Source organism: Pongo pygmaeus, chromosome 5, assembly GCF_028885625.2.
Source record: "Pongo pygmaeus isolate AG05252 chromosome 5, NHGRI_mPonPyg2-v2.0_pri, whole genome shotgun sequence".
Lineage (NCBI taxonomy): Eukaryota > Metazoa > Chordata > Mammalia > Primates > Hominidae > Pongo > Pongo pygmaeus.
Genome location: NC_072378.2, coordinates 31,999,199 through 32,026,943, shown reverse-complemented (window position 1 = coordinate 32,026,943; position 27,745 = coordinate 31,999,199). Strand labels below are relative to the sequence as shown.

Below are 27,745 nucleotides of genomic sequence, written 5' to 3'. Positions count from 1 at the left end.
AGTCTGCTAATAATGAGACAGAAAAAAATTATTGAACTATGCCCGGTAATTTTCTGATTCTCCGCGTTCCTAAACCTTCCACTAGTTTCGGACCACTGCTGTACCCGTAGCTCCAACTGAGCGAAACTCTTCTCAGGAAGCACTGAAAATGTCGCAACTCGCCCGGAGGCGGAGCCGGTACGGGCTGACGTCAAGGGCACACAACACCTCAGAGGCAGGGAGGGCGGGGCCGGCAGGGGGACCCGCTGCTGGAAGAGCAGCGGCCCGAGCCAGGGCCATGGCGAAGCTGCTGAGCTGCGTCCTAGGCCCCCGGCTCTACAAAATCTACCGGGAGAGGGACTCTGAAAGGGCCCCGGCCAGCGTCCCTGAGACGCCAACGGCAGTCACTGCCCCCCATTCCAGCTCCTGGGTGAGTCGAGTTCCTCCCCACCGAAGAACGTGGTACAGTCCAAACCCTTTACGGCCTTTTGCTCCCCAGAAGTGCCCATAATGGGAAATAAGGGGAGCCTGCTTGTCAAGCCACTTATCCGCGAAGTCTGCGCTCTGTGTGCTTCCTGAGTTAAAGTCACGCCTACGGACTGGCCGCCTCCTTTCTTTTTCGCTCTTTACCGCTTTCTCATTCCGACTGCCACTCCTTGCTCTTTCCTCGCCGCGTCCCCCCACCCTGTCTGTCGTGGTTCGTGCCGGTCCTAGTTGAGTCTTGGAGTCCGGGGAAGAGACACTGCGTGGACTGGGAAGCCGTTGGATTTTGCCGTCAGACTCCCAATTTCCTCTTCCTGAGTGCCTCTTCGTGCCTCCCCCGGCTCCGTTTTTATCTTCGCTTTACCCTCGCCTTGAATTTCAGAATGACTTTTACAGATCCTGTATCCGTCGGTCCTCCCCTCAACCCCCGCCCAACCTAGCCTGGAGACCCGAGTCATTGTATTCTGAAGAGCTGGCGGGTGGTGGTAGGCTGTTCTAAATATTCTCTTCCTTTTTATCAGTTGTCTCATTGTGTTACTGTCTCCTACAAACTGCCCGCTCCTACCCACATTCTCTTCTTAGTCAACTACTCTTATTTCTGATGCTTTTCTTTCCCTCTTAGATTGTCTTGGTGTCTTTTCTTTCTTCTCAAACTAACGCTTCTCCCCACATGCACGCGCCTGCAATCCATTTGAAACTAGGCTGTGGAAAAGGAGCAAAAATCGTCCAATGCTGCTTTCACTTTTGCTTCCAAATCCACCTCCCTGGGTTTGTTCCCATGGTCAGGGGTGGGAAATTAGGTTCAGGGTGAGGGTGAGGAAGAGGGGTTTCTGTGGGGGCCAGGGGTGTCTCAAAAGAGATAGTCAACGAGACTAGAACCAGAGGACACACAGCAGGGCTTCTGAAAGGGAAGGGAAAGGACCTGCCAGTGGGCAGGGTCCTTAAGGAGGCCATCTGTTTTGGCAGGATACATACTATCAGCCCCGTGCCCTGGAGAAACATGCTGACAGTATCCTGGCACTGGTATGTCTACCCTGGCATCTGGGACTCTGCATCTTTCAGACCCACCTGTCCTCTTGAACTTAGCCCTCCCTAACTTGGGAGCAACAGTGCCCTGGGGTTGGGGGATGCCCTGGGCTCTGCAGCAGACCTCTCCAACACAGACACACAGACACACTCTAAATGTGCATACTTGGCACTTCCCTTTGGTATGTAGCACTGCTTTCTCTGGGGGCAGCCTGAGCTATAAGGAAAACATGTTTACTCTTGGGACCATCTGCAGGTGCTAAGTCCTGCAGTTCCCCAGTGACCTGTCCTCCCTGGCAACTAACCTCTTTGGCTGCAGGGACAGCTGTTCTTTCTGGCACAGTCCCTGTGGTGACGTTTGCGCATCTCTTGGGGACCAGGCCAGGGGCTGTCCTGAGCAGGGCCAATTGAAAAGGCTTGATTAACTTGAGTAGTCAGAGAGACTGCCTTTAAATGTGATGGAATTATGTCTGGAGATGGAAGACATAATTCTTCCATAATTCCAGAGGAAGAAAATAGAGCCTGTACCAAGTTTTCCCAGCCTCCATTACATTGACACACTACTTTTCAACAAATATTGAGCACCTACTGTATTCATGGTGTCATACACCAAATATGATATGATATCCCTCAGGTTGTCCATCTTGCTCAGAGTGTATAGTGTATGCCTGGAATGGCAGGCGTGTGTGTGTGTGTGTGTGTGTGTGTGTGTGTGTGTGTGTGTGTGTGTGTGTGTGTGTGTGTGTGTGTGTGTGTGTGTGTGTGTGTGTGTGTGTGTGTGTGTGTGTGTGTGTGTGTGTGTGTGTGTGTGTGTGTGTGTGTATTGATTGCCTGTCCCTGTCTCTCTGCTGCAGGCTTCAGTATTCTGGTCCATCTCTTATTACTCCTCTCCCTTCGCCTTCTTCTACTTGTACAGGAAAGGTCAGTGTGATTTCAAAGGTGGTGGGGTAGCAAATGGGCAGGTTGTTGGCAGATGAGCCAGCTCCCTAAAGAGGAGAGGGGACCTGTGAGGATGGCTTGGCTTCCCTCTTCCATCAGGCATCTTCTTCCTCTTAGGGTATGGCTGTTCCAAACAGGGAGTGTGGGGTGGAGGTTGGGGCTGAACTGGAAAGAGGAGCTGAGGGACATTGTGGAGAGGGTCTCACATTGTCCCTCTCCCTTCCCAGGTTACTTGAGTTTGTCCAAAGTGGTGCCGTTTTCTCACTATGCTGGGACATTGCTGCTACTTCTGGCAGGTGTGGCCTGCCTCCGAGGTAGGTGGAGAGGAAACCTGGTTTGAATCTTATCTGTCACTGTCACTGGTTAAATATTAAGTACCTTGTACAAATACATTTTAGTGATGGACCCCGAGAGGGAATCATTGAGAATGGTTTAAGGCATGATCTTTTCCTTAAAAGACTTGGGTTATAAATATGAAAAAATAACAAAAAGATTTGCTTTTTTTTTTTTTAAGAGATAGGGTCTCACCATGTTGTCCAGGCTGGTCTCAAACTCCTGAACTCAAAGTGATCCTCCCACCTCAGCCTTCCGAAGTACTGGGATTATAGATGTGAGCCACTATGCCTGGCTGCTATTATCTAGAAAAGATGCATATACCCTACAACAATTCTATATGTGTATACATACTAGGGAAACTCCTGCACATGTATAAACATATAGATGTACAAGAATACAGCATACAACATTGTTTGTAATAATCCTAAGCTGGAAACAACTCCAGTGGCTACCAATAGTAGGATGGATAAAATATGTTCTGTGTGGCCGGGCGTGGTGGCTTATGCCTGTAATCCCAGCACTTTGGGAGGCAGAGGCCGGTGGATCACGAGGTCAGGAGTTTGAGACCAGCCTGACCAATGTGGTAAAACCCCGTCTCTACCAAAAATACAAAAATTAGCTGGGCATGGTGGCACGTGCCTGTAATCCCAGCTACTCGGGAGGCTGAGGCAGGAGAATAGCTTGAACCTGGGAGGCAAAGGTTGCAGTGAGACGAGATTGTACTACTGCACTCCATCCTGGGCAACAGAGCAAGACTCCGTCTCAAAAAAAAAGTTCTGTGCAATAGCCATGCAACAGAACACTATATAGCAATGAAAATGAACAAACTGTAGCTACGCTCAACAATGCAGATAAAGCCAGGTGCAGTGGCTTATGCCTGCAATCCTAGCAGTTTGGTAGGCTGAGGCAGGCAGATCACCAGAGGTCAGGAGTTCAAGACCAGCCTGTCCAACATGGTTGAAACCCCGTCTCTACTAAACATACAAAAAAAATTAGCCAGGTATGGTGGTGAGTACCTGTAATCCCAGCTATTCGGGAGGCTGAGGCAGTAGAATTGCTTGAACCCAAGAGGCAGAGGTTGCAGTGAGCCAAGATTGCGCTACTGTACTGCATCCTGGGCAACAGAGCAAGGCTCCATCTCCGAAAAAAATAAAATACAAAAAATTAACTGGGCATGGTGGCACATGCGTGTAGTCTTAACTGCTTGGGAGGCTAAGGCATGAAAACTGCTTGAACCTGGGAGGCAGAGGTTGCAGTGAGCCAAGATAGCACCACTGCACTCCAGCCTGGGTGACAGAGCGAGACTCTGTCTCCAGATAAACAAAAGCAATGCAGATGAATTTCTCAAATGTTGTGTTAAATAGAAGAAGCTAACCACAAAATAATGTATGCAGTATGTTTTCATTTATATAAAATTCAAAAGGGATGCGCATGTTTGAGGTAGAACACCGAAGACAACAAGGGCATGGTTTTCTTAAAAGTTAGGAGAGTGATTACCTGGGGTGGGGGAGTACAGAATGGGGGAGATCCCTGCTGAGAGGTGGCTGTGTTCTCTTTGTTGACCTAGGTGATAGTCACATGAATGTTTGCTTTGTATTTTTTAAACTGAATATATGTTTTATGTACATATGTTATATCTCGCAATTTAAAAAAATAAAGAGGCAGAACAGATCACCTACTCCTAGTGGGTACATAAGATGACAACCAGGTGATGGGCGATGCTTCAACATGGGGGTGGTGGGGTCAGGGCTGGATGGCCACAGTTGGGTCCAGGACCTTCTGCCTGAGGTGTTCTGCCCCCTGATCTCTGCAAGGCTGGGCTCTCTCCTCAGAGAGGCCTTCCCTGACCACCCTGTCTGAAAGTAGCTCCCACTGCTCAGTTTTGTCTTAATTTTTTACTTTATTTATTTTTAATTTAGAAAAAATACAGAAAAAATTAGCTGTGCATGGTGGCGGGCGCTTGTAATCTCAGCTATTTGGGAGGCTGTGGCAGGAGAATCACTTGAACTCGGGAGGCGGAGGTTGCAGTGAGCCGAGATCACATCATTGCATTCCCGCCTGGGCAACAAGAGCGAAACTCCGTCTCAAAAAAAAAGAAAAAATACAGAAAAGTCCAGAGAACAAAATATAAAAGGCTTTTTAAATTTTTTGATATGTAGTTTTGTGATTTTTTTTAATATATAGTTTTGTGATATTTGCTTTAAATGCTTTCTGTCAACAAAATACTAAAGCACTGCAGTTAGGGTTGGAGTTCCATTGGAATCCTTTCAGTCCCATCTTCCTCTTTGCTCAGAAGTAATAATTGTCATTTGGTGTGGGTTTTTTTTTTCTGGCACATACTTTTATGAAACATATACCTCAGTTCCTCAAGTCTAAGCTGCCATCAATTGTAAAATGAATTCTAATTTCAGAGTTTTCAAGGGTTAAAAAATATACGTCTTAGAATCTATGAAATATGGTACCTGTAAGCAGTATGTATTATTTTGCACATTTTACATTTTTGGCATAAATGTTATACAAATCATTCTGCAGCACACGTCATTCTCTCATCGTATCGTTTTGGGGGACTACCATTGATGACACATAAAGTTCTGGTTCATTCTTGTTGTATTTTCTTTGTAGCACTTATCCCTCTCTGAAATGTTCTTGTTTATTGTCTTCTCCTGGCTGTACCTCACCCCAACCAGAATGCCAGCTATCTGAGAGCCAGGAGCTGTGTATCTCATTTCCTGCTGAGTCTCCTGTGTGTAGTACGGTGCCTGCCTGACACACGACACCTGCCAAGTCAGTGAGGAGAGAAGTTAGGGTTTGAGGTGGCTCAGCAGTGAAAGGAGAGTGGACGCAATCACTGACTGTGTAAATGAAAAGAGAGAGGAGAGAGTCAGCACTGAGAGTTGCTTCTGCTTCAGAAAGGAAAGCAGAAAGGAGGCAGGAGAGGAACTGTTCAGGAATTGGAAGGAGTCAAGGATAGGCCCAGGAAGCAGAGGCAGGAAGAATCTTGAGGGACAGGGAGAATGCTGAGTGGTACAGTTGAAGAAAATGAGGATGGAAGAGTCAGGAATTTAGTGAGGAAGTAATTACGGGCAGGAGTCGGAGACTCTGAAGCCAGACGGCAAGGGGCTAGAATATACAGAAAAGAGGCAGAAAGCAAGCATTGGAGAAGAGTGGCATTGGAGAAGAGTGGCAGTGAAAAATAGAGAAATTTGATATTCGCAAGGGAGAATAGTATTATATGACAGTGTTTAATAGTGTCATATAATAGGTTATATGACAGTGTTTAAAGACTGAGGAAAATGAACGTTCTGGAAGATGGTAGGTTAAGGATCGTCTATAAAGACACAAACTGCAGAAGCTAGGGAGAAGAAGCATCCTGTAGCCAGTTGCTGAATTTGGAGGAACGGGGTTGGCTCACATCTATTTCTCCACATCCTATGCCCTCAGTTCCTTTTTCTTTCACTTCTTCCTCCAGGGCCTTCTCCTAGCCCATCTCCAATTCTTTTCCTAAAACCTAGGCATTCTGCTTCCCAGTTTTCCTAGCACCGTTTCCTGTCCTTTTTCTACCAGGCATTGGCCGCTGGACCAACCCCCAGTACCGGCAGTTCATCACCATCTTGGAAGCAACACATCGGAACCAGTCTTCAGAAAACAAGGTGAGAGGCTCTAGGAAAAGTGCCACACAGGCGCCTGATAGCAGCTTCCTCAGTTGTCCCTCAGAGCACCAGACACGCTTCTGCAGGAGGAGGAGGTGTGTTTTAGGGTGGTAAACACCCACCACACTGGGTGTTTGCTTGCACATTGCTGTATCCCTTCTCACCTCCATTAGTGAACTGTCCACCTGAGGAATTTTTCCTCCCTGCCACTTCTAATGGAATATTCTGCTAGAACAATCTTCCCCCTCCCTCACCTGCAAGAACTGGCTAAACTAGAAACATTCCACAATGTTTCTTTTTTCTTTTTCTTTTTCTTTTTTTTTTTGAGATGGAGTTTTGCTCTTGTTGCCCAGGCTGGAGTGCAATGGCACGATCTCGGCTCACTGCAACCTCTGCCTCCCGGGTTCAAGTGATTCTCCTGTCTCAGCTTCCTGAGTAGCTAGGATTACAGGCGCACACCACCCACGCCAGCTAATTTTTGTATTTTTTGTAGAGACGGGGTTTCACCATGTTGGCCAGGCTGGTCTCCAACTCATGACCTCAGGCGATCTGCCTGCCCCGACCTCCCGAAGTGCTGGGATTACAGGCGTGAGCCACCAGTCCGGGCCTCTTTTTTTTTTTTCTTTGAGATGGAGTCTCACTCTCACTCAGGCTGGAGTACAGTGGTACAATCTCAGTTTACTACAACCTCCAACTCCCGGGTTCAAACAATGCTTATGCCTCAGCCTCCTGAGTAGCTGGAATTACAGGTGCACACCACCATGCCCAGTTAATTTTTTTTTTTTTTTTTTTGAGACGGAGTCTCGCTCTGTCGCCCAGGCTGGAGTGCAGTGGCGCCATCTCAGCTTACTGCAAGCTCTGCCTCCCGGGTTCATGCCATTCTCCTCCTTCAGCCTCCTGAGTAGCTGGGAGTACAGCCGCCCGCCACCACGCCTGGCTAATTTTTTGTGTTTTTAGTAGAGACGGGGTTTCACCATGTTAGTCAGGATGGTCTCGATCTCCTGACCTTGTGATCCGCCCGCCTTGGCCTCCCAAAGTGCTGGGATTACAGGCATGAGCCACCGCACCTGGGCAATTTTTGTATTTTTAGTAGAGACAGGGTTTCATCATGTTGGCCAGGCTGGTCTTGAACTCCTGACTGCAGATGATCTGCCCGCCTTGGCCTTCCAAAGTGCTGGGATTATAGGTGTGAGCCACTGTGCCTGGCCCACAGTGTTTCTTTTTTTTTCTTTTGAGATGGAGTTTTGCTCTTGTTGCCCAGGCTGGAGTGCAATGGCATGATTCCAGCTCACTGCAACCTCCGCCTCCTGGGTTCAAGCGATTCTCCTGCCTCAGCCTCCCAAGTAGCTGGGATTACAGGAATGTGCCACCACGCCCAGCTAATTTTGTATTTTTAGTAGAGATGGGGTTTCGCTGTGTTGGTCAGGCTGGTCTCAAACTCCTGACCTCAGGTGATCCACCTGCCTTGGCCTCCCAAACTGCTGGGATTACAGGTGTGAGCCACTGCACCCAGCCCACAATGATTCTTAGAAGGTAGTTTTCTCTGTATCACAGCAGCTCAGTTCTATGAATGTTTAATTTTGTTGTATGCATTGAATACCATGCTATCCTTGTTTGTGGATGGGACAAGGTGGACGGGTATGTCCACTCCTATGCCTGGGAGTACAGCATGGTGCCAGGAGGGAGAAAAGCTAGGGCTCAGTGTCTTGGGAATTATGCCAGGTCAGCTGGTGCTGGACTGTGATTATCTTTGAGGATGGGCTTTGGGGCCCCATAGAGCTCTTTTCTGTTATGGGAGGTTTCTAGGATCAAACAGCTATGACCACCATCATCGCACTCCTGGCTACTCCACACTATTTATGGAGCTGCGTAATGATGCCCTGTACTATGCTACTGGCTGAAGCATTTGGCACACACCCTTTCTGATCCTCACAACAGCTGAGTGAGGTGGCATTATTACCTTTATTTGTAAATGTGAGAAGACAGAGGCAAAAAGAGGTTAAGTGACCCATTCGGAGTCATAGAGCAAGAAAGTGGCTAAGTCCAGATTTCAGAGCAGGTCTGAGCAAAGCCTGCCTGAAATTTGCTTTTATTCATCTTGTTTTGTTTTGCCATTTACCTTTTTGTATAATTTTTCTATTGCTCTCTGTTAGTCAAATTATTTTTGAAATGTCAAAAAATTTCTGTGCAGAAAACAAAAACGCTCAAAATAGAGTGCCGGGAGCTCAGGGGGTAGGGGACGAATACAGTCAAGTATTAAGACACAGCTAGGCCGGGCGCGGTGGCTCACGCCTGTAATCCCAGCACTTTGGAAGGCCAAGGCGGGTGGATCACGAGGTCAGGAGATCAAGACCATCCTGGCTAACATGGTGAAACCCCGTCTCTGCTAAAGATACAAAAATTAGCCGGGCGTGGTGGTGGCAGGTGCCTGTAGTCCCAGCTAGTTGGAGGCTGAGGCAGGAGAATGGCATGAACCTGGGAGGCGGAGCTTGCAGTGATCCGAGATCGTGCCACTGCACTCCAGCCTGGGCGACAGAGCGAGACTCCATCTCAAAAAAAAAAAAAAAGACACAGCTCCCACTGCCCTCAAAAAACATGTGGAGCTGGTGAGGTGGTTCATGCCTATAATCCCAGCACTTCTGGAAGCCGAGGCAGGAGGATCGCTTCAGCCCAGGAGTTGGAGACCAGCCTGGGCAACATAGTAAGACCTTGTCTCTAAAGAAAATTTTAAAAATTAGCTGGGCATGGTAGCACATGTCTGTAGTCCCAGCTACTCCAGAGGCTAAGGTAGGAGGATCACTTGGGCCTGGGAGTTTGAGGCTGCAGTGAGCTATGATCGTATCAACTGCACTCCAGCCTGGGCAACAGCACGAGACCCTGCCCCAAAAAAAAAAAAGGCATGTGGACTGGCTCAGTGGGGTGGCCTGAGGCTCGGATGGGCTGTAGGGCAACACTGATCCATGGCTGCAGGAGTTGAGGAAGGGATGTAGTTGTGAGGATGGAAGTCAGAGCTTCCTTCAAGGGGTGGCCCCACATGCAAAGGAGCCCACTGTGGGCATGACTTCCCTCCTGTCTGTCTCACTCAACCTTGGGTCTGTCAGTGTGATCTGCTGGGAGATTTCTAAGCTTCTAAGACAGCACCCTATAAGGGACCCAGGTGGGGAACAGACTGTGACCAGCCAGCGGCCCCTACTACCCCGTCACTCAAAAGCACTAGCACCTTCAGCCACTCCTCCTGGGGGTGGGTCAGGCTTAGTTTTTTAGAAAAGCAGAGTGTTAGGTTCTTAGCTTGGAAGAGGGCAGACAGGTCAGTCCTGATACCTGATGGGGCATACCATCTCCCCTGATTTTCTGGTCCTGTTAGAATTTTCCATCTGAGAATTGGGAGGGTATTGACCTCTGCTTCTGCTTGGTTTCCCCATGATGTGTGGGGCTCAGACCCCTTGATAACGAAGGTGTTGTTGAGGGTGAGTAGGAGAGCCTCCCCTGAGTTCTCAGTACCCCTTTTCCTCTCGTGCCCACTGCAGAGGCAGCTTGCCAACTACAACTTTGACTTCCGGAGCTGGCCAGTTGACTTCCACTGGGAAGAACCCAGCAGCCGGTGAGGCCCCCGTTCTTTTGCTCTATCCCTCCCCTTAGAACCATTCCAGAAAATCTCTGCCCTGCCCTGTCTCCCGACCTCCATGCCCTCTCAGGTCACAGTGCCTGCCTTCCAATGCCATTATGTTGTTCCTAGACCCCACTGTTCTCCAGACCTCAGACATCCAGCTTGCTGCTCCTGACCCCATCCTTCCCTGCATCTTTCCCTTCCTCAGGAAGGAGTCTCGAGGGGGCCCTTCACGCCAGGGTGTGGCCCTGCTTCGCCCAGAGCCCCTGCATCGGGGGACAGCAGACACCCTCCTCAACCGGGTTAAGAAGCTGCCTTGTCAGATCACCAGGTGGGAAACAGCAGCGAGGAGAGGCCCACTAGGGTGGAGGGGCCATTTCAGGAGTACTCTGGGAGTGGCTGCTCCATTGTAAAATAGCTGTCACTCATTGGGCCTAGTGTCGTATGGTTTGTGTAGATCATTTATGGCAAAGTCATTTTTATCTATATTTATGTTTGAAGAAAAGAGGCTCAGAGAGGTCTGGAGTCTCAAATGTAGTAAGTGAAGAACTGGGATAAGAACAAAAGCTCCTTCAGTGAGGCTGAGAAGGAGCAGTGGGGGTGGGGTGGGGGTGGGGAGGACATACACTTGTAGCTAGGGCAGGCTCTGGTGGCATCTGTGTACCCATCGTGGCCCCTCTGCCCCGTTGTTATTTCACCTTGGCTCCGGGCCCCTGTGCGCCTCAGTGTCTGCACCTGTGATGAACTTGCCCTGCAAGGTTGCCGAGGAGATTAAGTAAGGTAACATGTTCTGAAGGGCTCCTGCCTTGCCTGGGTGCTTGAGAGCACATGGTAAATCCCAAATAAAGCTCAGTCGTGGGTACTGATGATGTCAGAAGGAACGGAAATAACCACCTATATCTTACAGTGGAACAGACACTGGGAATTTTCTTTTGCAGGGAGTTAGGAGGCAGCTTCTAGAATACCAAGGGACAGGGTGGACTTAGTGGTTGGTTGTTGACAGTGTGCTAATTAGTCAGGGAGGCAAGCCATATTTGAGGTTTTGAATTATAACCATCATTTTTTAAAGTATTATTTATTTGGGGACCTTTAATATGTTGTACTTATATTTTAACAGAATCATAATCTGATGATAACTTTGCATTTACTTATTATGTATAGAAAGTTACATCATAAAACTCTCAGAATTCTGTACATACAGGATATGTGTGCACTGAGCCACAATATAAAATGTTTATCTTACAAAGGTTGCAGTAAGAAAAGTTTGAAAAACACCAGCCTGGTACATATTTCATTAAGGCTTGAAAGAGGAAAGTAAAGCTGTGAAGGTCAGGGGTAAAGCAGGCCTTACAGTCTGTGAGTGCTAGGGCTGGGATGGTCCCCAGCACAGTCCCCAGGCCTCACCAGGGTTGGGGTTTGTTAACCTGTGTTCCCCACAGCTACCTGGTGGCGCACACCCTAGGGCGCCGGATGCTGTATCCAGGCTCTGTGTACCTGCTGCAGAAGGCCCTCATGCCTGTGCTGCTGCAGGGCCAGGCCCGACTGGTGGAAGAGGTGAGGCTTCCCTGCCTGCACATCCCCTATAGCCCTCCCCTCTCACCCCCACCCACCCCATCCCACCCCTGTGATGTGGCCTCCTGACCCTTGCAACCTGGCCGTTGCGTCTCCCCTACTCAGTGTAACGGGCGCCGGGCAAAGCTGCTGGCCTGTGATGGCAATGAGATTGACACCATGTTTGTAGACCGGCGGGGGACAGCTGAGCCCCAGGGACAGAAGCTGGTAAGAGGGAGCAGGGAGCTCAGAGGTGGGGTGAGTGTGAGGAAGGCAGTAGAGGTCTGGGGACCCCAATGCTATAGCACCTCCCAGAAGGAACCACTACTGGGGATAATCCCATGTCCTGGCTCCACGCTAAAGACCTTGTGATGTAGTGAAACCCTGTGATAGAGAAACAGATGAAGTAGGAGAGACGTTCAAGGACCCCAGAAACTAATATTAATAGTTACCACTTTGACAGCACTTCACACTTATATATATTTAATTCTCATGTATATATGAAGCATATATATTTAATTCTCAAAACAATCCCGTGAGATAGGTACTGCTTATATTAGCCCATTTTACAGGAGATGAAACTGAGGCACAGAAAATCTTTCCTGGACCTCACAGTAAGTGGTAGAGCTGGTATTTAGACCCAGGCAGCCTGGCCTCAAAGTCTCCTGCCTCCATGAAGCAGCCGTGGAAAGAGCACTAAGCCAGGAGTCTAGGGAGCTGGGTTCTAGTCCTGTCTCTGCCCATCTGCTATGAGAGTTCATGCAAATCCCACCATTCGTGGGTTTCAGCTTGGGGCACCATGGCATTACAGTTTATCTGACCATAAGACTGGAGCTCAGAGAGGGATAGGGAGAGCAATCAGCATACCACACAATAGCAATGGTCACAGAAGATAACAGACCCGAAAACTAGAAAGGAAAAACATCTCCATAGTCCCCTTCCTGAGAGAGATCCAGCTGGTAATCTTCCAAGGAAAAGTGGACATGGCTGGGTGGTCGAGCAGGTCAGCCTCTGAGGAGTATTTGTAATCCCTTTGCCTTTGCTTCTCCTCTTATGGACCGTGTGGAATGAGAAGCTTCCATTCCCCTTGAAGAAAACAGAAACCTGCCCTTTCCTCTTCCCTGCCAAGCTCTTCATGGGCTGCCCTCCCTGCCCAAAGGGAGTTTTTCAGTCCCAGCTTGGCCCCCCCCAGCCCTTCCTTCCTGCCTCCTTCCTAGGTGATCTGCTGTGAGGGGAATGCTGGGTTTTATGAGGTGGGCTGCGTCTCCACGCCCCTGGAAGGTAGGACGGTGACTCAGCCTCCTTATCTCTGCCCTTTGAAGGGAATGTCCCTGCCTCCCACACTGACCTGACCTCCCCTGGCCTCTACTTTCTCTGGGTGAGGTTTTGAGTCTCTCAGGTTTAGGGAAAAGTCCACTCACCATTTGCTTTGATAACCTTACATCCCTCCCCTGGCCTGTGTCCCTAGCTATTATGCTTTTCATTCTGTTCCATCCCCCCACCACACACCCCACACAATCACATGCCACTCCCTGTGCCACCTCAGAACCTCTGGTGTCATCTCCTATTCTGGGAAGGCTTGGAGTTATTTGCCTCTAAGCTGGGGGGTACTTCTGCTCTTCCTTCCCCCAGGGATGGAGAAAAGGGTGTGGGCCACAAGGTCTCAGTCCCTCCTCCCCCTGTGTTACAGCTGGATATTCAGTCCTGGGCTGGAATCATCCAGGCTTTGCTGGAAGCACGGTGAGACCATCTCAGGAATCCCTTCCTTTTCCTGAATTATGTCTGTTTCCCTCTGGTCAGCCATTGGAGGGAGGAGAGGGGCTGTGGATTTCTTGAAGGGCCTCCCGCTCACCTGAGGGCTGGGGGCTAGGAGGTTGTGAAGGCAGCATTGGGAGCCATGCCCCCATCCCCACAGTGGGAGGCTGCCGGGAGAGGAGGAGGTAGATCTCATTGTACACATCCGTCTTCTGGAGAGAACAACCTCTCCTACCGTCCCTTCTACACCTTCTCTGCCTGTCATAGGTGGCTGCAGGAGGGGTCCACGTTGGGAGGGACAGGTGAGCTGGCCTTTGGTGCTGACACACTCCTGACTTTGCCCTTCCTCCTGCAGGGGGTGCCATTCCCGCAGAATGAGGCCAATGCCATGGATGTGGTGGTCCAGTTTGCCATCCACCGCCTGGGCTTCCAGCCCCAGGACATCATCATCTATGCCTGGTCCATCGGCGGCTTCACTGGTACCAGCCTCCCTCCCATCCCCCACTGTAGACACATTCATGACCACCCAGCCCCACCCGGGAGAGGTGGGGAAATGGGGTGGGGTGGAGGCTCAAGGAAGAAGAGAGAGGAAGTAGAATCTCTGAGTGGGCCTGGAGGAAGCTATCCTATTTGCATACACTTCACCTTTCCTTCCCCTCTTGTGCCCAGTCATTAAAAGGAAAAGCAGACCCAGGTCCTGGGTGGGGAGATCAGGGAAAGTGAATGTTTCCTGCCCGTTATCATCAGTGCACTATCTCCAGTGTCCTATCCCCATCCTCTCCAGATAGTTCCCTAACCAAGTGAAGTAGGTTAAGGAAAAAACAAGGGATGACATAGGGGGAATGGGGTTGGCCTATAGGGTCAGTGGGATGAGAGCATGGGTGGTGGGGAGAAAGGATCCTTTCTCAGTTCTTACTCTTCTTCCCTGCCCTGGTACCAGCCACGTGGGCAGCCATGTCCTACCCAGATGTTAGTGCTGTGATCCTGGATGCCTCCTTTGATGACCTGGTGCCCTTGGCCTTGAAGGTCATGCCAGACAGCTGGAGTGAGTGCAGCTCCCAGGCCTGCCCTTCCTGGGAAGGGGTGGGTTGGAACTGGGAACTGTTCTGAGATGGCTCCCTTTTCCTTGGGTGGGGAGTAAGTCGCCCCATTGTTGGAAGCAGGAGGACTCCTTTGTCTGGGGGCCTCAGTTTTCTTTCTCCGTGAACAGTGAGGACCTTTATGTTGGGCAAGGGCTTTGTCTCTGCCATCCCTTCACCTTCATCCCACTCTAGGGGGCCTGGTGACCAGGACCGTGAGGCAGCATCTCAATCTAAACAATGCGGAGCAGCTGTGCAGGTGAGGGCCGGCCAGCATCCGGCATTGAACACCTGCCCCCCATGCAGCTCTGCTGGGCGCTCAAACGCTGAAAGTAGTACTAAAGTGCGAGGTGGTAAAAGGCCACTGGCTCACATCCCGAGTGATCCTGCCACCACCTCAACTGGCCTAACCCCTCCCAAGTCCCCTGGGACTCTGGACCACCTCAGGATCTGGCAACCAAAGGGTTAAGGCCTGGCACAGCAGGGGTCTCCCAGCAGGGCCAGACTGAACCATGCCCATTCTTAAATATTCCTTCTCACCCCTGAGTGAAGGGCTAGGTTACGGGCTGTGCTGTAGCAAGGGGTAAGAATGCTACCAGTGCAGGGATGGGGGTGGGCCAGTTGTCACCCGTCTCCCTCTGAGCTCTCCCTTCCCACTGCTCTGTTCTCTGAAGATACCAGGGTCCTGTACTGCTGATCCGGAGAACCAAGGATGAGATCATCACCACCACGTGAGTGCGTTGGAACCTCGGCCCTCAGGAATCCCAGAGATGGCCAGGAACTTGCCCCTCCCACCTCTGCCCACCAGAAACCCGGGTATCTAGACCCTTCCTCCTAACCTCCAGCCCCTCCAGGGTACATTCTTCTCACCCCCAGGGTTCCTGAGGACATCATGTCCAACCGAGGCAATGACCTCCTGCTGAAGCTCCTGCAGCATCGGTGAGAGTCAGGGTGTGTGTGCGCTGGGGGCAGTGTACACACACAGATACCGACACCAGCACAGGGAAGAAGGGAGGAAGGTTCAGGGATGGTGAATGAAAAAAAATCAGCCCTGACCTGTCCTGACACTTCCTCCGTAGGTATCCCCGGGTGATGGCAGAGGAGGGTCTTCGAGTGGTGAGGCAGTGGTTGGAGGCCTCCTCACAGCTGGAGGAAGGTGAGAAGGGATCCAGTGAGGCTTGAGGCGGGGGCCCAGCAAGGTCAGGTTGCTGACGGGCTGTCATCTCTTCTCCCTGACCAGCCTCAATTTATAGCCGATGGGAGGTGGAAGAGGACTGGTGTCTGTCTGTCCTCCGCTCCTACCAGGCAGAACACGGGCCCGACTTCCCCTGGAGCGTGGGTAAGGAGCTCCTGGGGCAGGAGAGGGGGTGGGAAGGGCCTAGGAAGGGGATGAATACCCAGATGTGTGGCCTATTTTGAGCGCCTCCTCTCTGCAGGGGAGGACATGAGTGCAGATGGACGGCGGCAGCTGGCTTTGTTTTTGGTGAGCTAAGGAGTGGGAAGTGGGAAGGGTTCTTGAATGGCCAGGGCTCACATAGGGGGACTGGGGATACCCTATAAGCCTTGGAAGTGGCAGCTTTTCTAGAGTAGGTGGTGGGTGTGGAAGCGGAGGGTGGGGAGGGAGTCCAGTGGCTGCCCCTCCCAACAGTGCTCTGTACCCCACCTGTCCCACCTTTCCTCAGGCTTGGAAGCATCTGCACAACTTTGAGGCCACTCACTGCACCCCACTCCCAGCCCAGAACTTCCAGATGCCCTGGCACCTCTAGGGACCAACTGGGACTCATTATGGAAGAATGGGGTGAGAGGAGACATGAGGAAAGACCCTCTTATTTGTGATTCTCTGTGTTCATGTTGCTGTTTATAGTTTGTGGAAAGTGGGGGACCATCCCCCTTCTCACCACTGTTCCTCTTGCACGTTTCCCCTCATTCATGTGGCTGTACTTAACCTTCTCCAACATACATCCTGCATTACATGAATGAATTATTCCTAATAATTAATAAAAAGGTATTTTTTCTACTATCTGGCTAATTGTATAACTTCTCAAGTGTCCAGGGAGCCAGGCGCAGGTAGTGGGGAGAGCAGAGGCCCCAAAGAGCTGGTCTTTCGGAAACCCTAACTCTAGACAATCTAGCTAATCTAACCCTTCCCATCTCTGTGTCCCCCTAGGCCTTCAGCCCCTAACCTGAGCTATCCTCAGGCAGCGTGTCCCCAAACCTCCCCCTTCCCTGGTGTGCCTACTGTTATCACAACTGTGCAGCCTCCCTGGCTCCTCCCGCCTCCTTCATTTCTTCCTGCATACAGCCACCCCAGAAGCCCATGGTTGCCCCCTCCTGCTTATGGCTCATGAGCTTTCTAGGATCCGATTTCATCTACCCAGTGCTTCTACTGGTTTCCGGGTTCAACCTGCATGATGTTACTAGCAGTACCCCCAATTTTCATTGCTCACCTCTTGGTATCTTCGTGAAGAAGAGTGAGGAAGGGCCTGCTCCCCATGTCTTATGCAGCAAACCCTGCACACCCACCTTGCCATGTCATCAAGTCTCTGTCCTCACAGCCTTTTTGCAGTTCAACAAACACAGGCCCTGCCAGGGACTGAGGGCCAGGTGCCAAGGACTCATGTCTTCTCAGACCCATACTTTGCCTTTTGGACGGCTCTGTTAGGAGAATATGCTTAGGTTGTACCTGAGGAAATTGGTTCCCTATAACTTCCATCTATCTCTAATCTTTGGACCTTGTGGAACACAGTGAATGAGTCCCTCTTCCACCCATTGGTTTGTTGCCTGGCCTTTTTTTTTTTTTTTGGAGATGGAGTCTTACTCTGTTGCCCAGGCTGGAGTGCAGTAGCACAATCTCAGCTTGCTGCAACCTCCACCTCTCAGGTTCAAGCGATCCTCCTGCCTCAGCCCCTCTAGTAGCTGGGATTACAGGTATGTGCCACCATGCCCAGCTAATTTTTGTATTTTTAGTAAAGATGAGGTTTCGCCACGTTGGCCAAGTTGGTCTCGAACTCCTGACCTCAGGTGATCCAACCGCCTTGGCTTCCCAAAGTGTTGGGGATTAAAGGTGTGAAACACCGTGCCTGGCCGATGGCCACTTTCTTCATTTGGAAACTTCTTTTTTCCAGATGAAAGACCCCAAGGTTTATCACCCTGAGTCTATTTTTGTTTTGTTTTGTTTTGTTGGGGGTGGTTTTTTGTTTGTTTTTTGAGATGGATTCTCACTCTGTCACCTAGGCTGGAGTGCAGTGGCACGATCTCGGCTCATTGCAACCTCTGCCTCCCAAGTTCAAGTGATTCTCCTGTCTCAGCCTCCCAAGTAGCTGGGATTACAGGGATTAGCTGCCACCACACACAGCTAATTTTTCGTATTTTAGTAGAGACAGGTTTCACCGTGTTGCCCAGGCTGGTCTCAAACTCCTGAGCTCCGGCAATCCACCCGCCTCAGCTGAGTCCATTCTTTTGAGCAAGATACTTAACGTGGGCGACAATGTTCTGATGTCCTAGATACAGTCTCTGGCTAAATTTCTGTGTCTTCTCCAAACCCAGTGCATGAAGCTCTTCTTGAAACCCCAGGGCAGAGGCTGTGTGTGCCCCCATTAGCGCTGCAACTCCTTAAGGGAAGGTATACTGAGTCTCCACTGGAAGTGGAGATCTGAGACTTAATCAGGTGATGTGATGCCTCAAATTTGGAGTTAGAAGAGGCAGGTGACCACAGCTCCATAATGCGCCACCATTAGCAAACAGGTGGACAGCTGATACTGGTGCCCTCTCCTCTATCCCATTCCAGGGGGCAAATAATGGGAAGTGTGGAACATGAAGCTCTGGAGCCAGCTGCACAGTTCTGAATCCCATCCTCCCAGATCCAACAGAAGAGTTAATCCCCTGAAAACCAAATTTTTGTTCAGCTAAGGGAAGCTCCTTAAATGCAAAGAGGAGCTGGGCATGGTGACTCACATCTGTAATCCCAGCACTTTGGGAGGCTGGGGCAGGAGGATCACTTGAGCCTAAAAGTTCAAGACTGGACAGGGCAACATAGGGAGACTCCATCGCTACAAAAAATTTAAAAATTACCCAGGCATGGTGGCATGCACCCGTGTTCCCAGCTACTCTGGAGGCTGAGGTAAGAGGATCGCTTGGTTGAGGATCACAGTAGGTCGAGGCTGCAGTGAGCTGTGATCATGCCACTGGACTCCAGCTTGGGTGACAGAGTGAGACTGTCTCAAAAAGAAAAAGCAAATAGGGGTGCCCAGTCTCACCTCCCATACCCTGGGGACAAAGGACACCCCTCCCTGGACATGGCCATTAGGGACTCTGCTGAACTGCCCCTACTGCCACTTTCCCCTATCTTACTGCATGTAATTGTAGAGAACAGTGGATGACCTGAGGGGCCCTTAGATACCTGAAATTGGGTAGGGAAAGGTAGGCTCAACATGTGAATTCTGAACCCCCCACCCAGGGGCCTCAGCCTACTTCAGATTATTCCCTATGCAATAAGGTTCAGAGCAGCTGTGTTTGTTTTCAGAACTAATCCCCACCCAGGGGTGGGACCTGTCCACTCCTCACCCTATATAGCAAAGTTCCAGCAGTTCCAGGGGATGATCAGCAGAGATGCAGACCTCCCCAGTTGCTGGGGCGCTGGACCCTGCTATACTGGACACAAGGTGAGGCCTGAAAGTCCAGGCACCCTGAAGAGCTGGGCAAACTAGCAGAAAAGATAGCGCTGGGAGAAAGGAAAGTTAGACCATGGACGGGAAACCTGGGAAGAAGTGGTTCCCAGCTGGGCCAAAAAGCCTCATCCTACGCCGTCTCATCGACCTAGGCTCCACCCTGAGTGCCTCCAGTGTGAGGTGCTGGACTGGCTCTGTGCTGCCTGCTTGGGTTGAGGGTTTGCTCCTAGGAGAGGCATGTGTTTCTCGTACAGCTGTCACAAGCGAGTGAGGGCTCCGGAGGTGGAGGGCCCAAGAGGGTGGGGAGCTCAGGCGTCAGTGATAGCCAGATTTCCATCCATCCATCCGTCCGTCCGTCCATCCATCCATCCATCCATCCATCCATCCATCCATCCATCCATCCATCCATCCAGTCAACAAGCCATTCCGGATTCTTCAGGAATCCAGTCATTCATTTATATTTGGGTTAAAGACCCTCTCTCTGGTTCCTCTCTAGAACGCAGTCTCGAGCCGCGCCCCCAACAAACCATGGCCCTCTCCCGGCCGGGTCATCTACAGCCCCGCCCCTCGTTTGCCTCGCTCCATTCCCCTAACCTTGGCGTTCTGTCCTCAGGCCCCGCCTTCTTTGTTTCGTCACTCGGTTGCTTACCCTCAGGTATCCCTTAACTCTAGGTAGGAGCACTCAGGAGGGATACCGTCATCTGCTGCTGTCGCCATGGCGATTATTTCAACGCCCTGCCTCTTCACCCCAGGAAAACCTTCGCGGAACCCGTCACCATGGAAACGAACTCTCTGGACTCTTAGCGCGCCCTGGGCTGGCCCTGCTGCGTGCACAGGAGAGGAGCAAAAGGCAACAAAGAAGGGATTAATTACTCGGAGGCCGCCCCCCCTCCGAAGAAGGCCCCACCCTGCCCCGGCGTCACCCTTCCCCGAAATAATTCGAGGAAATATTCCGCGAATGCTGGGGGAGTGTCTTGCCCCCCGGTTCCCTCAAGGCCCACGGTCGCTTGAATTCCAGAGCAAGTCCTCCCGGACCTCTCAGGGCGATCCCCTCCCGAAGCCCAGCCTCAGCCTCGCAAAGCCTCTAGTCGTTGGCCTTTTCGCTGCGATTATATTCGAGAGGGAGCTTCAGAGGGCGCCATGAGGTTCCCCTGTGCTTCCCCTTTGCCCTTTGCCCTCTTTGCTTCAAGAGGAGCCCTGGGTCTCTTATTCTTTTTTTTTTTTTTTGAGACGGAGTCTTACTCTGTCGCCAAGCTGGAGTGCAATGGCGACATCTCGGCTCACTGCAACCTCCGTCTCCCGGGTTCAAGTGATTCTCCTGCCTCAGCCTCCTGACTAGCTGGGACTACAGGCACGCACCACCACTCCTGGCTAATTTTTGTATGTTTAGTAGAGACGGGGTTTCACCATATTGTCCAGGATGGTCTCGATCTCTTGACCTTGTGATCCGCCCACCTCGGCCTCCCAAAGTGCTGGGATTACAGGCGTGAGTCACAGCGCCCGGCCTTCTGATTCTTTTTGTCTATCACTCTGTGCACTCATTCATTCAGGACATTTATGTAGGTGCCCCGCGTTCCTCCGCAGTTCTCCACTACTCTGGCTTTTCTCTAATACAATTTATTTTGTGTTATTATTTCTTTAAGACAGAGTCTCACTCTGTCACCCAGGCTGGAGTGCAGTGGTGCGATCTCGGCTCACTGCAACCTCTGCCTCCCAGGTTCAAGAGATTCTCCTGCCTCAGCCTCCCGAGTAGCTAGGACTACAGGCGCGCGCCACCACACCTGGCTAATGTTTTTGTAATTTTGGTAGAGACGGGGTTTCACGATGTTGCTCAGGTTGGTTGTGAACTCCTGACCTCGAATGATCCCCCAACCTTGGCCTCCCAAAGTGCTGGGATTACAGGCGTGAGCCACTGGGCCCGGCCAATTTATTTTATTTTTAAAGTATTATATTGTTGTTATTTGAGACAGCAGTGGCCTCGACCTCCTGGGTTCAAGTGATCCTCCCACCTCAGCCTCCCGAGTAGCTGGGACTACAGGCACACGCCACCACGCCCCGCTAATTTTTTTCAACTTTTTTTTGTAGGGATGGGGTCTCGCTATATTGCCCAGGCTGGTCTCGAACTCTTGGGCTCAAGAGATCCTCCCTCCTTGGCCTCCCAAAGTAACGGGGTTACAGTCGTTAGCCACTGCACCCGGCCTAATACAGTTTTTCGTTTTTGTTTCTGTTTTTGGTTTTTTTGAGATGGAGTCTTGCTCTTGTCGCCCAAGCTGGAGTGCAATGGCACGATCTCGGCTCACTGCAACCTCCGCTTCCTGTGTTCAAGAAATTCTGCCTCAGCCTCCCAAGTGACTGGGATTACAGGCGCACGCCGCCACGCCCGGCTAATTTTTGGTATTTGTAGTAGAAACGGGGTTTCACCATGTTAGCCAGGCTAGGCGCGAACTCCTGACCTCAGGTAGTCCACCCGCCTTGGCCTCCCAAAGTGCTGGGATTACAGGCGTGAGCCACCGCAGTCGGCCCTAATATAGTTTTTAAATTCATTCATTCCAAGGCTCTTGGGAGGCGCTCAGTGGCGTGCTGTTTCCTCTCGAATTTCTTTCTTCCCGCAGTCTTTCTGGGCGGGCGTCTCCCGTCTGTTTCTTCCCATCTTCCCCTTTATCATCCTGAGACTGGATAATTATTGAATAGTCTGGGAGGTAGCAGGGAACCCGAGTTCGGAGCCTCGACCGGAACCTCCAGACGGGAAATTGGAGCAGGTGGTGTCGTTCCTGGACGCTGAGGACCCCCTCCGCCCCTAACCCACAGCCCAACGATCCTAAAAGTAAAAACCCTGAGTCTCTGAGTCAAGACTGAGCTGGTAGGGTGGGGACCGAGTAGGCGAGGCTGGGGAGCCCAGCGGGTCCCCAGCGGAGAAAATGGGTGAGACGCCTGGGGCCGCGGTCTCCAGAATTCGCCTGGGAGGGAGAGTGGCGCTACGGCGCCGCATTCCTGGGGAGCCGCATTCCTGGGGAGCCGCCTCGGGCTCCGGATGTCCGCTGGGGCCAGACGCTTGGGTCCCGACGCGGTTCGCACTTCCCAGGTTTCTTCCCCAGGGAACAGAGCTTGAGCGGGGGGCCACCCCTGCGTCCTACCGGAGTTCTGAGGCGCGGTCAGGCGCGGAGAGCGGACGCCCAGCGCCAGATTCTGTGGGTGCCGGAGATCAGGCCCACTGAGCCGGAGATCAGGCCCACTGAGCCGCAGCTGCGCACAGGCGGGGCAGGAAAAAGGATGAGGTGGGGGAAGGCGCTGGGTTCCTGGAACCCCAAGGGGACACTGAGCTGAGTACGTATCGCTTGGGATCCAGGTGTCCTTGTTTTGGGATGTATGACAGGTGTCCCCAGGGTATGAGAAGTGGGACTGGGCACCCCCTATTTGCTTTTTTTTTTTTTTTTTTTGAGACAGACCACATGTTTCCTATCTTGGAAAATGGTACCACTTCCTTGTGCAAGCCTACCCCTGTTCCCTCACCCCTCGTTCAGTCCAACAGCAAATCTGTCCAGTCTTCTAACTGTATCTCAGGTTCATTAACCCGGCTTCCTCGTCCCTTCCCGTCTTCTGCCGGACCAGTCCGCCATCTTGTGACCGGACTCGGGAATAGCGTCCTACTTCCCGGCGGCCTCCACTCTTGACCCAAATGCAATGTGCAGCCATGGCAATCTTTTATAAACAGAAATCCGATCAAGTTACTCCTCTGCCGAAATCCCTCTGGTCAGTGGTTTAACTGTTGAGGTGCTTCTGGCAGCACTCTGCCCTCCCCACATCATTGCTGGTTGACTTGTCTCCCTTACTAGACTGTGCCCTTGAGGGTGGAGACTGTGCAGGGTTGTATCCCCAACACCTGATGCAGTGATTCAATAAACATCTGTCCAATTAATAGGAAAGAAAGTTCCTTTTCTCATTCCCCTATTGCTGGTCCCCTGCCCTCAAGCAGGATGTTATGCCCCAGAGTGGCTGTGGGTGAGAACATTCTGCCCCTCTGGCTGGTCTGGCACTGATTTCCACCCTGAGCTGGTGCTGACTCTTTCCTTCCTCTTGGCCAACCTCTCTTCCACCAATATAAGCCCAAGCTGGAGGCCAGCAGGCAGTCATGCGTTTTATGGCAGGCCCTGCAGGGAGCCAGAGTCTGGGTCCCCTGTGCTTCCACAGCAGCCCCCAAGCCCTCTACACGGTCCTCTTAATAGTGCTGGTCATGATGAGCTTGGTGTTTGGTAAGTGGCTCCAAGGGTTCAGAAGGGTCTCCTGGCCTGGATGGAGAAACCCACAGACACCAAGTGTCTGGGTACATCTGTCCAGGATGCTCAGGTAAACCCATGCAAGAGGAGAGATGGGATGGATGGGTTTGATAGGGAATGCCTGCTCATGGACTGATGTGCAATCTGAAGTTTTTTAAAGTGTATTATTATTATTTTTTTGAGATGGAGTCTTGCTCTGTCTCCCAGGCCGGAGTGCAGTGGCGAGATCTTGGCTCACTGCAACCTCCACCTCCCGGGTTCAAGCGATTCTCATGCCTCAGCCTCCCGAATAACTGGGATTACAGGCATGAGCCACCACGCCCAGCTAATTTTTGTAGTTTTAGTAGAGACGGGGTTTCACCATGTTGGCCAGGCTGGTCTCGAACTCCTGACCTCAGGTATCTGCCCGCCTTGGCCTCCCAAAGTGCTGGGATTACAGGCGTGAGCCACCGCACCCAGCCTCTGAAGGAGATTTCTAGTGACCACCCCAGGGCTGTCTCACTTCACAGCAGTGACCTGAATAGAGATACTGAAGGAATCCTCTCCGGATCTGAGGGCAACATAGAATAGGGAGGGTTAGGGAGTGTGCTGGATGAGAAAACCAGAATCCACAGGATAGAACAAGACTGAGTCCAGCCTGCTGGGCTCCCCACTTGGCTGTAAAGCACCAGCCACAGAGACATAGGATTCAAAGTGTTGGTTTCGCACTTACCTCTGCCTCACACCAAGTGCTCTGCTGGGTCTGGGGACTTGTTAACATGTGGTCTGGCCTTAGGACCAGAAGAAAAGGGGGATGTATGTGTATGCAGTTGGGGAAGGAAGCAGAGAATTGGGGCTTTGATGGTTTTCTGAGACAGGAAGGGAGTGAGCAGTGGGGTTGAGTGGCCTGGAATCAGGAAGTGGTGGGGTGTGAGGTAGAATGGGGTGTGAGTGGGGTCAGCACTTCTCTGTGTTCTAGGTAAGTTTGTTCCTGTCAATTGGGAACCCCCTCAACCACTTCCATTCCCCAAATACCTGCGCTGCTACCGATGCCTCTTGGAGACCAAGGAGTTAGGGTGCCTTCTGGGATCTGACATCTGCCTCACCCCGGCTGGCAGCAGCTGCATCACTCTCCACATAAAGAACAGTAAGTGGCCTTCTCCTGTCATGGGCCCAGCACTCTCCCAAACTGAAACTCTCTCAGCCTCCTAAGCCGCACCTCAAGTCTTGTTCCCATAATCCCATAAGACATTGCTCCAATCCTGTCTTTTTTTTTTTTTTTTTTTTTTGCTGCTCTGTTACCCAGGCTGGAGTGCAGTGGTGCAATCTTGGCTCACTGCAACCTTCACCTCCCCAGTTCAAGCAATTCTTGTGCCTCAGTCTCCCAAGCAGCTGGGATTAAAGGTGTACGCCACCACGCCCAGCTAATTTTTTGTATTTTTAGTAGAGATGGGGATTCACCATGTTGGCCAGGCTGGTCTGGAACTCCTGACCTCAGGTGATCCACCCACCTCAGCTTCCAGAGTGCTGGGATTACAGGCGTGAGCCACCGTGCCCAGCCTCTCTTCCCTTTTCTTCAGAGCCACACTCTGTCTCCACTTCCACTAACCTTCTCTCCTCAACCTGTAGCTGAATAGCTTCTACCTTATCAAGGTGCGCAGCTTTGACAGGGACCCTCCAGATCTCCAGGTGCCCTTGCCTGTCCTCAAGCTGTCTGCTCCCCCATCTGTCTGCAGTTACTGCTGGTGTTGCTCTTCTCCTGCATCCTCCACTGCTTCTTCAGTCTCCTTCATGGAGTGTTTTCTCTCTGACCCTTAGTGGTTCGTGTTCACCAAGGTTTGGTCCTTAGCTGTCTTCCCACTTCATGTACTCAGAGGATTTTATCTGCTTTGCTGGCTTCAACCAGCAGCCACATACCACTTCCTTCTGAATCTGAATGTTATGTCAAACCGCTCTCCTCATATCCCGTTGACCACTGGACATCTCCCTCGCTCAAAATTGACTCCTTCCTGATGCCTGCTCTTCCACCGACCCCCCACCTTTCTTAAGTTAGCAAAAACGTCACACATAATATGTGCTAGGCACTGTTGTAAACACTTGCAATCCACTGAGGCAGGTATTATTACTATCTGCATTTGACAGATGACGAAGCAGGTGCAGAAAGGTCATAACCTTGCCTGAGTCTCACAGATGCTGAGCCAGAATTTGAGATGGCTCCAGAGATGGTGCTCTCAACAACCACTGCATACAGCTGCCTGTGTTCAAATCCTCTTACTACCCTTTTAACATAGCCGATGCACAGATATGGGTCAAATATCAGAGTGTACAATACCATCAAACCAAAGTTTCCCGCCACTACCCTAACCCGCCTGGCTGCCCTGCACATGTGACCACTTTTTTTACTTTCCGGATGATCCCTCCTGCAATCTTTTATGCACATTCCACCCTGCACAAATATGCTGTTTACTATTTTTTCACCTCTTCCCCCACCAAGATAGTAGCACCCCACTGTAAACATTATTCCACATTTAACAGTCAGGGGAACTGAATGTTCCGATATCAGTTTGTAAACAGCTTCCTTGTTTTATTGACCTGCTGTGTACTACTCCATAGCATGGGCATATCACAGCTGATTTCCCCATCCCACTATTGATGGGCATTTTGGTCATTTCTCTCAAGCAGGGCAGCAGCAAACATCCCTGAACATGACTTCTTGGGATGCAGGCACAAAGATTTTTCTCTATTACATATAACAGCAGCAGACATCATCTTACTCTCTTACTTTTGGTCTGAAAAATAAATGACAATACACCTCCTTCCTGCCACCCAATCTCCAAAACATTTCCCAGCTTTTTCTCACATGGTCCTATGGTGCTAGTTCTCCTCACTTGGCTCAGTAACTCCCAACTCCCCTCCAACCATCACATTTCATATGGGTCTTTTCCTCCAGCCTTGCATGGGAACTTCAGTGGAGTTCCTTGGCTGGTGAACACTGGGCATGTCCACCCACGCCTAACTACAGGAATCTTTTCTTTTTCTTTTCTTTTTTTTTTTTTTTTTGACTTATGAGTGCGGGCATGAGAGGATTTGGGGCTCTTCCTGGGGACTTCCATATCACTGGTGCCCACTGTCCCTCCCCAGGCAGCGGTTCTGACATCATGGTGAGTGACTGCCGAAGTAAGGAGCAGATGAGTGATTGTTCAAATACCCGAACTTCTCCGGTGTCTGGCTTCTGGATATTCTCTCAATGCTGCTTCCTGGATTTCTGCAATGACCCTCAAAACAGAGGGCTCTATACTCCTTAGTGTGACTGCAACAACCTTTGGTGTAAAATTCCACCAGTTTCCAGCCACCTTCCTGACTTCTATCTGGGCTTGGCCAGGACTTCTAGTCCCTCATACCAGCCCTCCTTGCCTCCCTCCAGCCACTGGACCCCAGCCTTGGCTCTTCCTCTTGGTTGACGCCCTTCAGCACACTTACTCCTACTCCGCACCCCCAGCCCCACTGCCCACCAGGTTTCCTCTCTTGTCCCTAGTCCCTGGATGTTTCTCCCAAATAAATTTGTGTGCAAACTGTTTGGTATGTCTTTCTTCTGGTGGAGGTGAAGGCTGAGGGAGGTGCACCTGCCTAACTGCCCTACCATGGGGCAAGTAAGGGACCCCCAGCTCTGCTGAGCTGTGCTCTTGTCCTGCCTTGGTATGTGATTTGCTCTAGACACAAAAAGAGGAAGAGGAAATGAAAGCCCTCCTATGGTGAACGCCAGAAAGTTAGTGGGCATCCTCGGCAGTGCTGTCAGACCAGAGCTGTGTGGGGGCTGGGGGGGTTTAGAGGACTATGTTGGTGGGAGGGGGCTGCGAAAGGACCAGGCCCAGGTAGAAGGAGGTGGGTGAGAAGGCCACTCTTTTATTGAGACAGTCTCACTGTCACCTAGGCTGGAGTGCAGTGGTGTGATCTTGTCTCATTGCAACCTCTGCCTCCCGGGTTCAAGTGATTCTTCTGCCTCAGCCTCCCGAGTAGCTGGGATTACAAGCACATGCCATCACGCCTGGCTAATTTTTATATTTTATTAGTAGAGACGGGGTTTCACCATGTTGGCCAGGCTGGTCTCGAACTCCTGACTTCAAGTGATCTGCCTGCATTGCCCTCCCAAAGGGCTGGGATCACAGGCGTGAGTCACCCCCTGAGCCGAGAAGGCCACTCTCAAAGAGATGTTAGACCTATTGGAGTCCTGGTCTCTTCAATTCTGGGCCAAGTTCTTCAGCCTCTGAGGGTGTCTTCCAGGTTGACCTGCTATAAACCTGGGCCTTTCTGTCTTATACTGACGTCAGAGGTCATGGAGAAGGGTGGACCTAGCAAGGTGGGGGTTGGGGGGCACATTAAGGGTTTGTACCTCTCTTTGTACTCCAACTGCCTCCTGACT

The 27,745-nt window shown here is 51.2% G+C and overlaps 2 protein-coding genes and 1 long non-coding RNA gene across 9 annotated transcripts; 2 read left to right on the top strand and 1 right to left on the bottom strand.

Moving 5' to 3' along the window:
* ABHD16A (abhydrolase domain containing 16A, phospholipase) lies at nucleotides 1-26,901 on the top strand. 7 transcript variants are annotated; one of them, XR_010126832.1, is made up of 24 exons: nucleotides 147-409; nucleotides 1,429-1,485; nucleotides 2,343-2,409; nucleotides 2,655-2,741; nucleotides 6,328-6,413; nucleotides 9,941-10,014; nucleotides 10,229-10,351; nucleotides 11,460-11,574; nucleotides 11,698-11,799; nucleotides 12,789-12,852; nucleotides 13,262-13,311; nucleotides 13,682-13,805; nucleotides 14,267-14,371; nucleotides 14,601-14,664; nucleotides 15,080-15,136; nucleotides 15,282-15,344; nucleotides 15,485-15,561; nucleotides 15,646-15,744; nucleotides 15,842-15,888; nucleotides 16,088-16,203; nucleotides 19,745-21,896; nucleotides 22,168-22,396; nucleotides 24,305-24,472; nucleotides 26,467-26,901. XR_010126832.1 is itself a non-coding variant. In XM_054491567.2 (20 exons), exons 1-20 carry the CDS (start codon nucleotides 149-151, stop codon nucleotides 16,169-16,171), a joined length of 1,806 nt encoding a protein of 601 aa, XP_054347542.2. In that variant the 5' UTR covers nucleotides 1-148; the 3' UTR covers nucleotides 16,172-16,423. The 7 variants fall into 7 exon arrangements, 1 of the variants encoding a protein (XP_054347542.2); XR_010126834.1 differs by lacking the exon at nucleotides 22,168-22,396; XR_010126835.1 differs by lacking the exon at nucleotides 22,168-22,396 and having other exon boundaries at nucleotides 26,396-26,901.
* On the bottom strand, nucleotides 12,030-19,655 carry LOC129038489 (uncharacterized). The gene is made up of 3 exons (XR_008503167.2): nucleotides 18,969-19,655; nucleotides 13,424-17,060; nucleotides 12,030-12,657 (listed from the first exon to the last, which is right to left on the bottom strand). It is a non-coding gene; the product is annotated as an uncharacterized LOC129038489 (long non-coding RNA).
* LY6G5C (lymphocyte antigen 6 family member G5C) lies at nucleotides 22,835-26,901 on the top strand. The gene is made up of 3 exons (XM_054491569.2): nucleotides 22,835-23,322; nucleotides 24,305-24,472; nucleotides 26,467-26,901. The coding sequence occupies exons 1-3, from the start codon at nucleotides 23,202-23,204 to the stop codon at nucleotides 26,628-26,630; spliced, it is 453 nt and encodes a 150-aa protein (XP_054347544.1). The 5' UTR covers nucleotides 22,835-23,201; the 3' UTR covers nucleotides 26,631-26,901.
* Nucleotides 26,902-27,745: the final 844 nt, after the last annotated feature.

Excerpts from the sequence above, each read along its gene's own strand:
- ABHD16A (XM_054491567.2), top strand. The coding sequence starts at position 149 with ATGTCGCAACTCGCCCGGAGGCGGAGCCGGTACGGGCTGACGTCAAGG. Across the intron at positions 13,806-14,266 it reads GTCCATCGGCGGCTTCACTG|CCACGTGGGCAGCCATGTCC; the intron begins GTACCAGCCTCC and ends CCCTGGTACCAG. Across the intron at positions 15,137-15,281 it reads GATGAGATCATCACCACCAC|GGTTCCTGAGGACATCATGT; the intron begins GTGAGTGCGTTG and ends TCTCACCCCCAG.
- LY6G5C (XM_054491569.2), top strand. The coding sequence starts at position 23,202 with ATGCGTTTTATGGCAGGCCCTGCAGGGAGCCAGAGTCTGGGTCCCCTG. Across the intron at positions 23,323-24,304 it reads CATGATGAGCTTGGTGTTTG|GTAAGTTTGTTCCTGTCAAT; the intron begins GTAAGTGGCTCC and ends TCTGTGTTCTAG. Across the intron at positions 24,473-26,466 it reads CACTCTCCACATAAAGAACA|GCAGCGGTTCTGACATCATG; the intron begins GTAAGTGGCCTT and ends GTCCCTCCCCAG.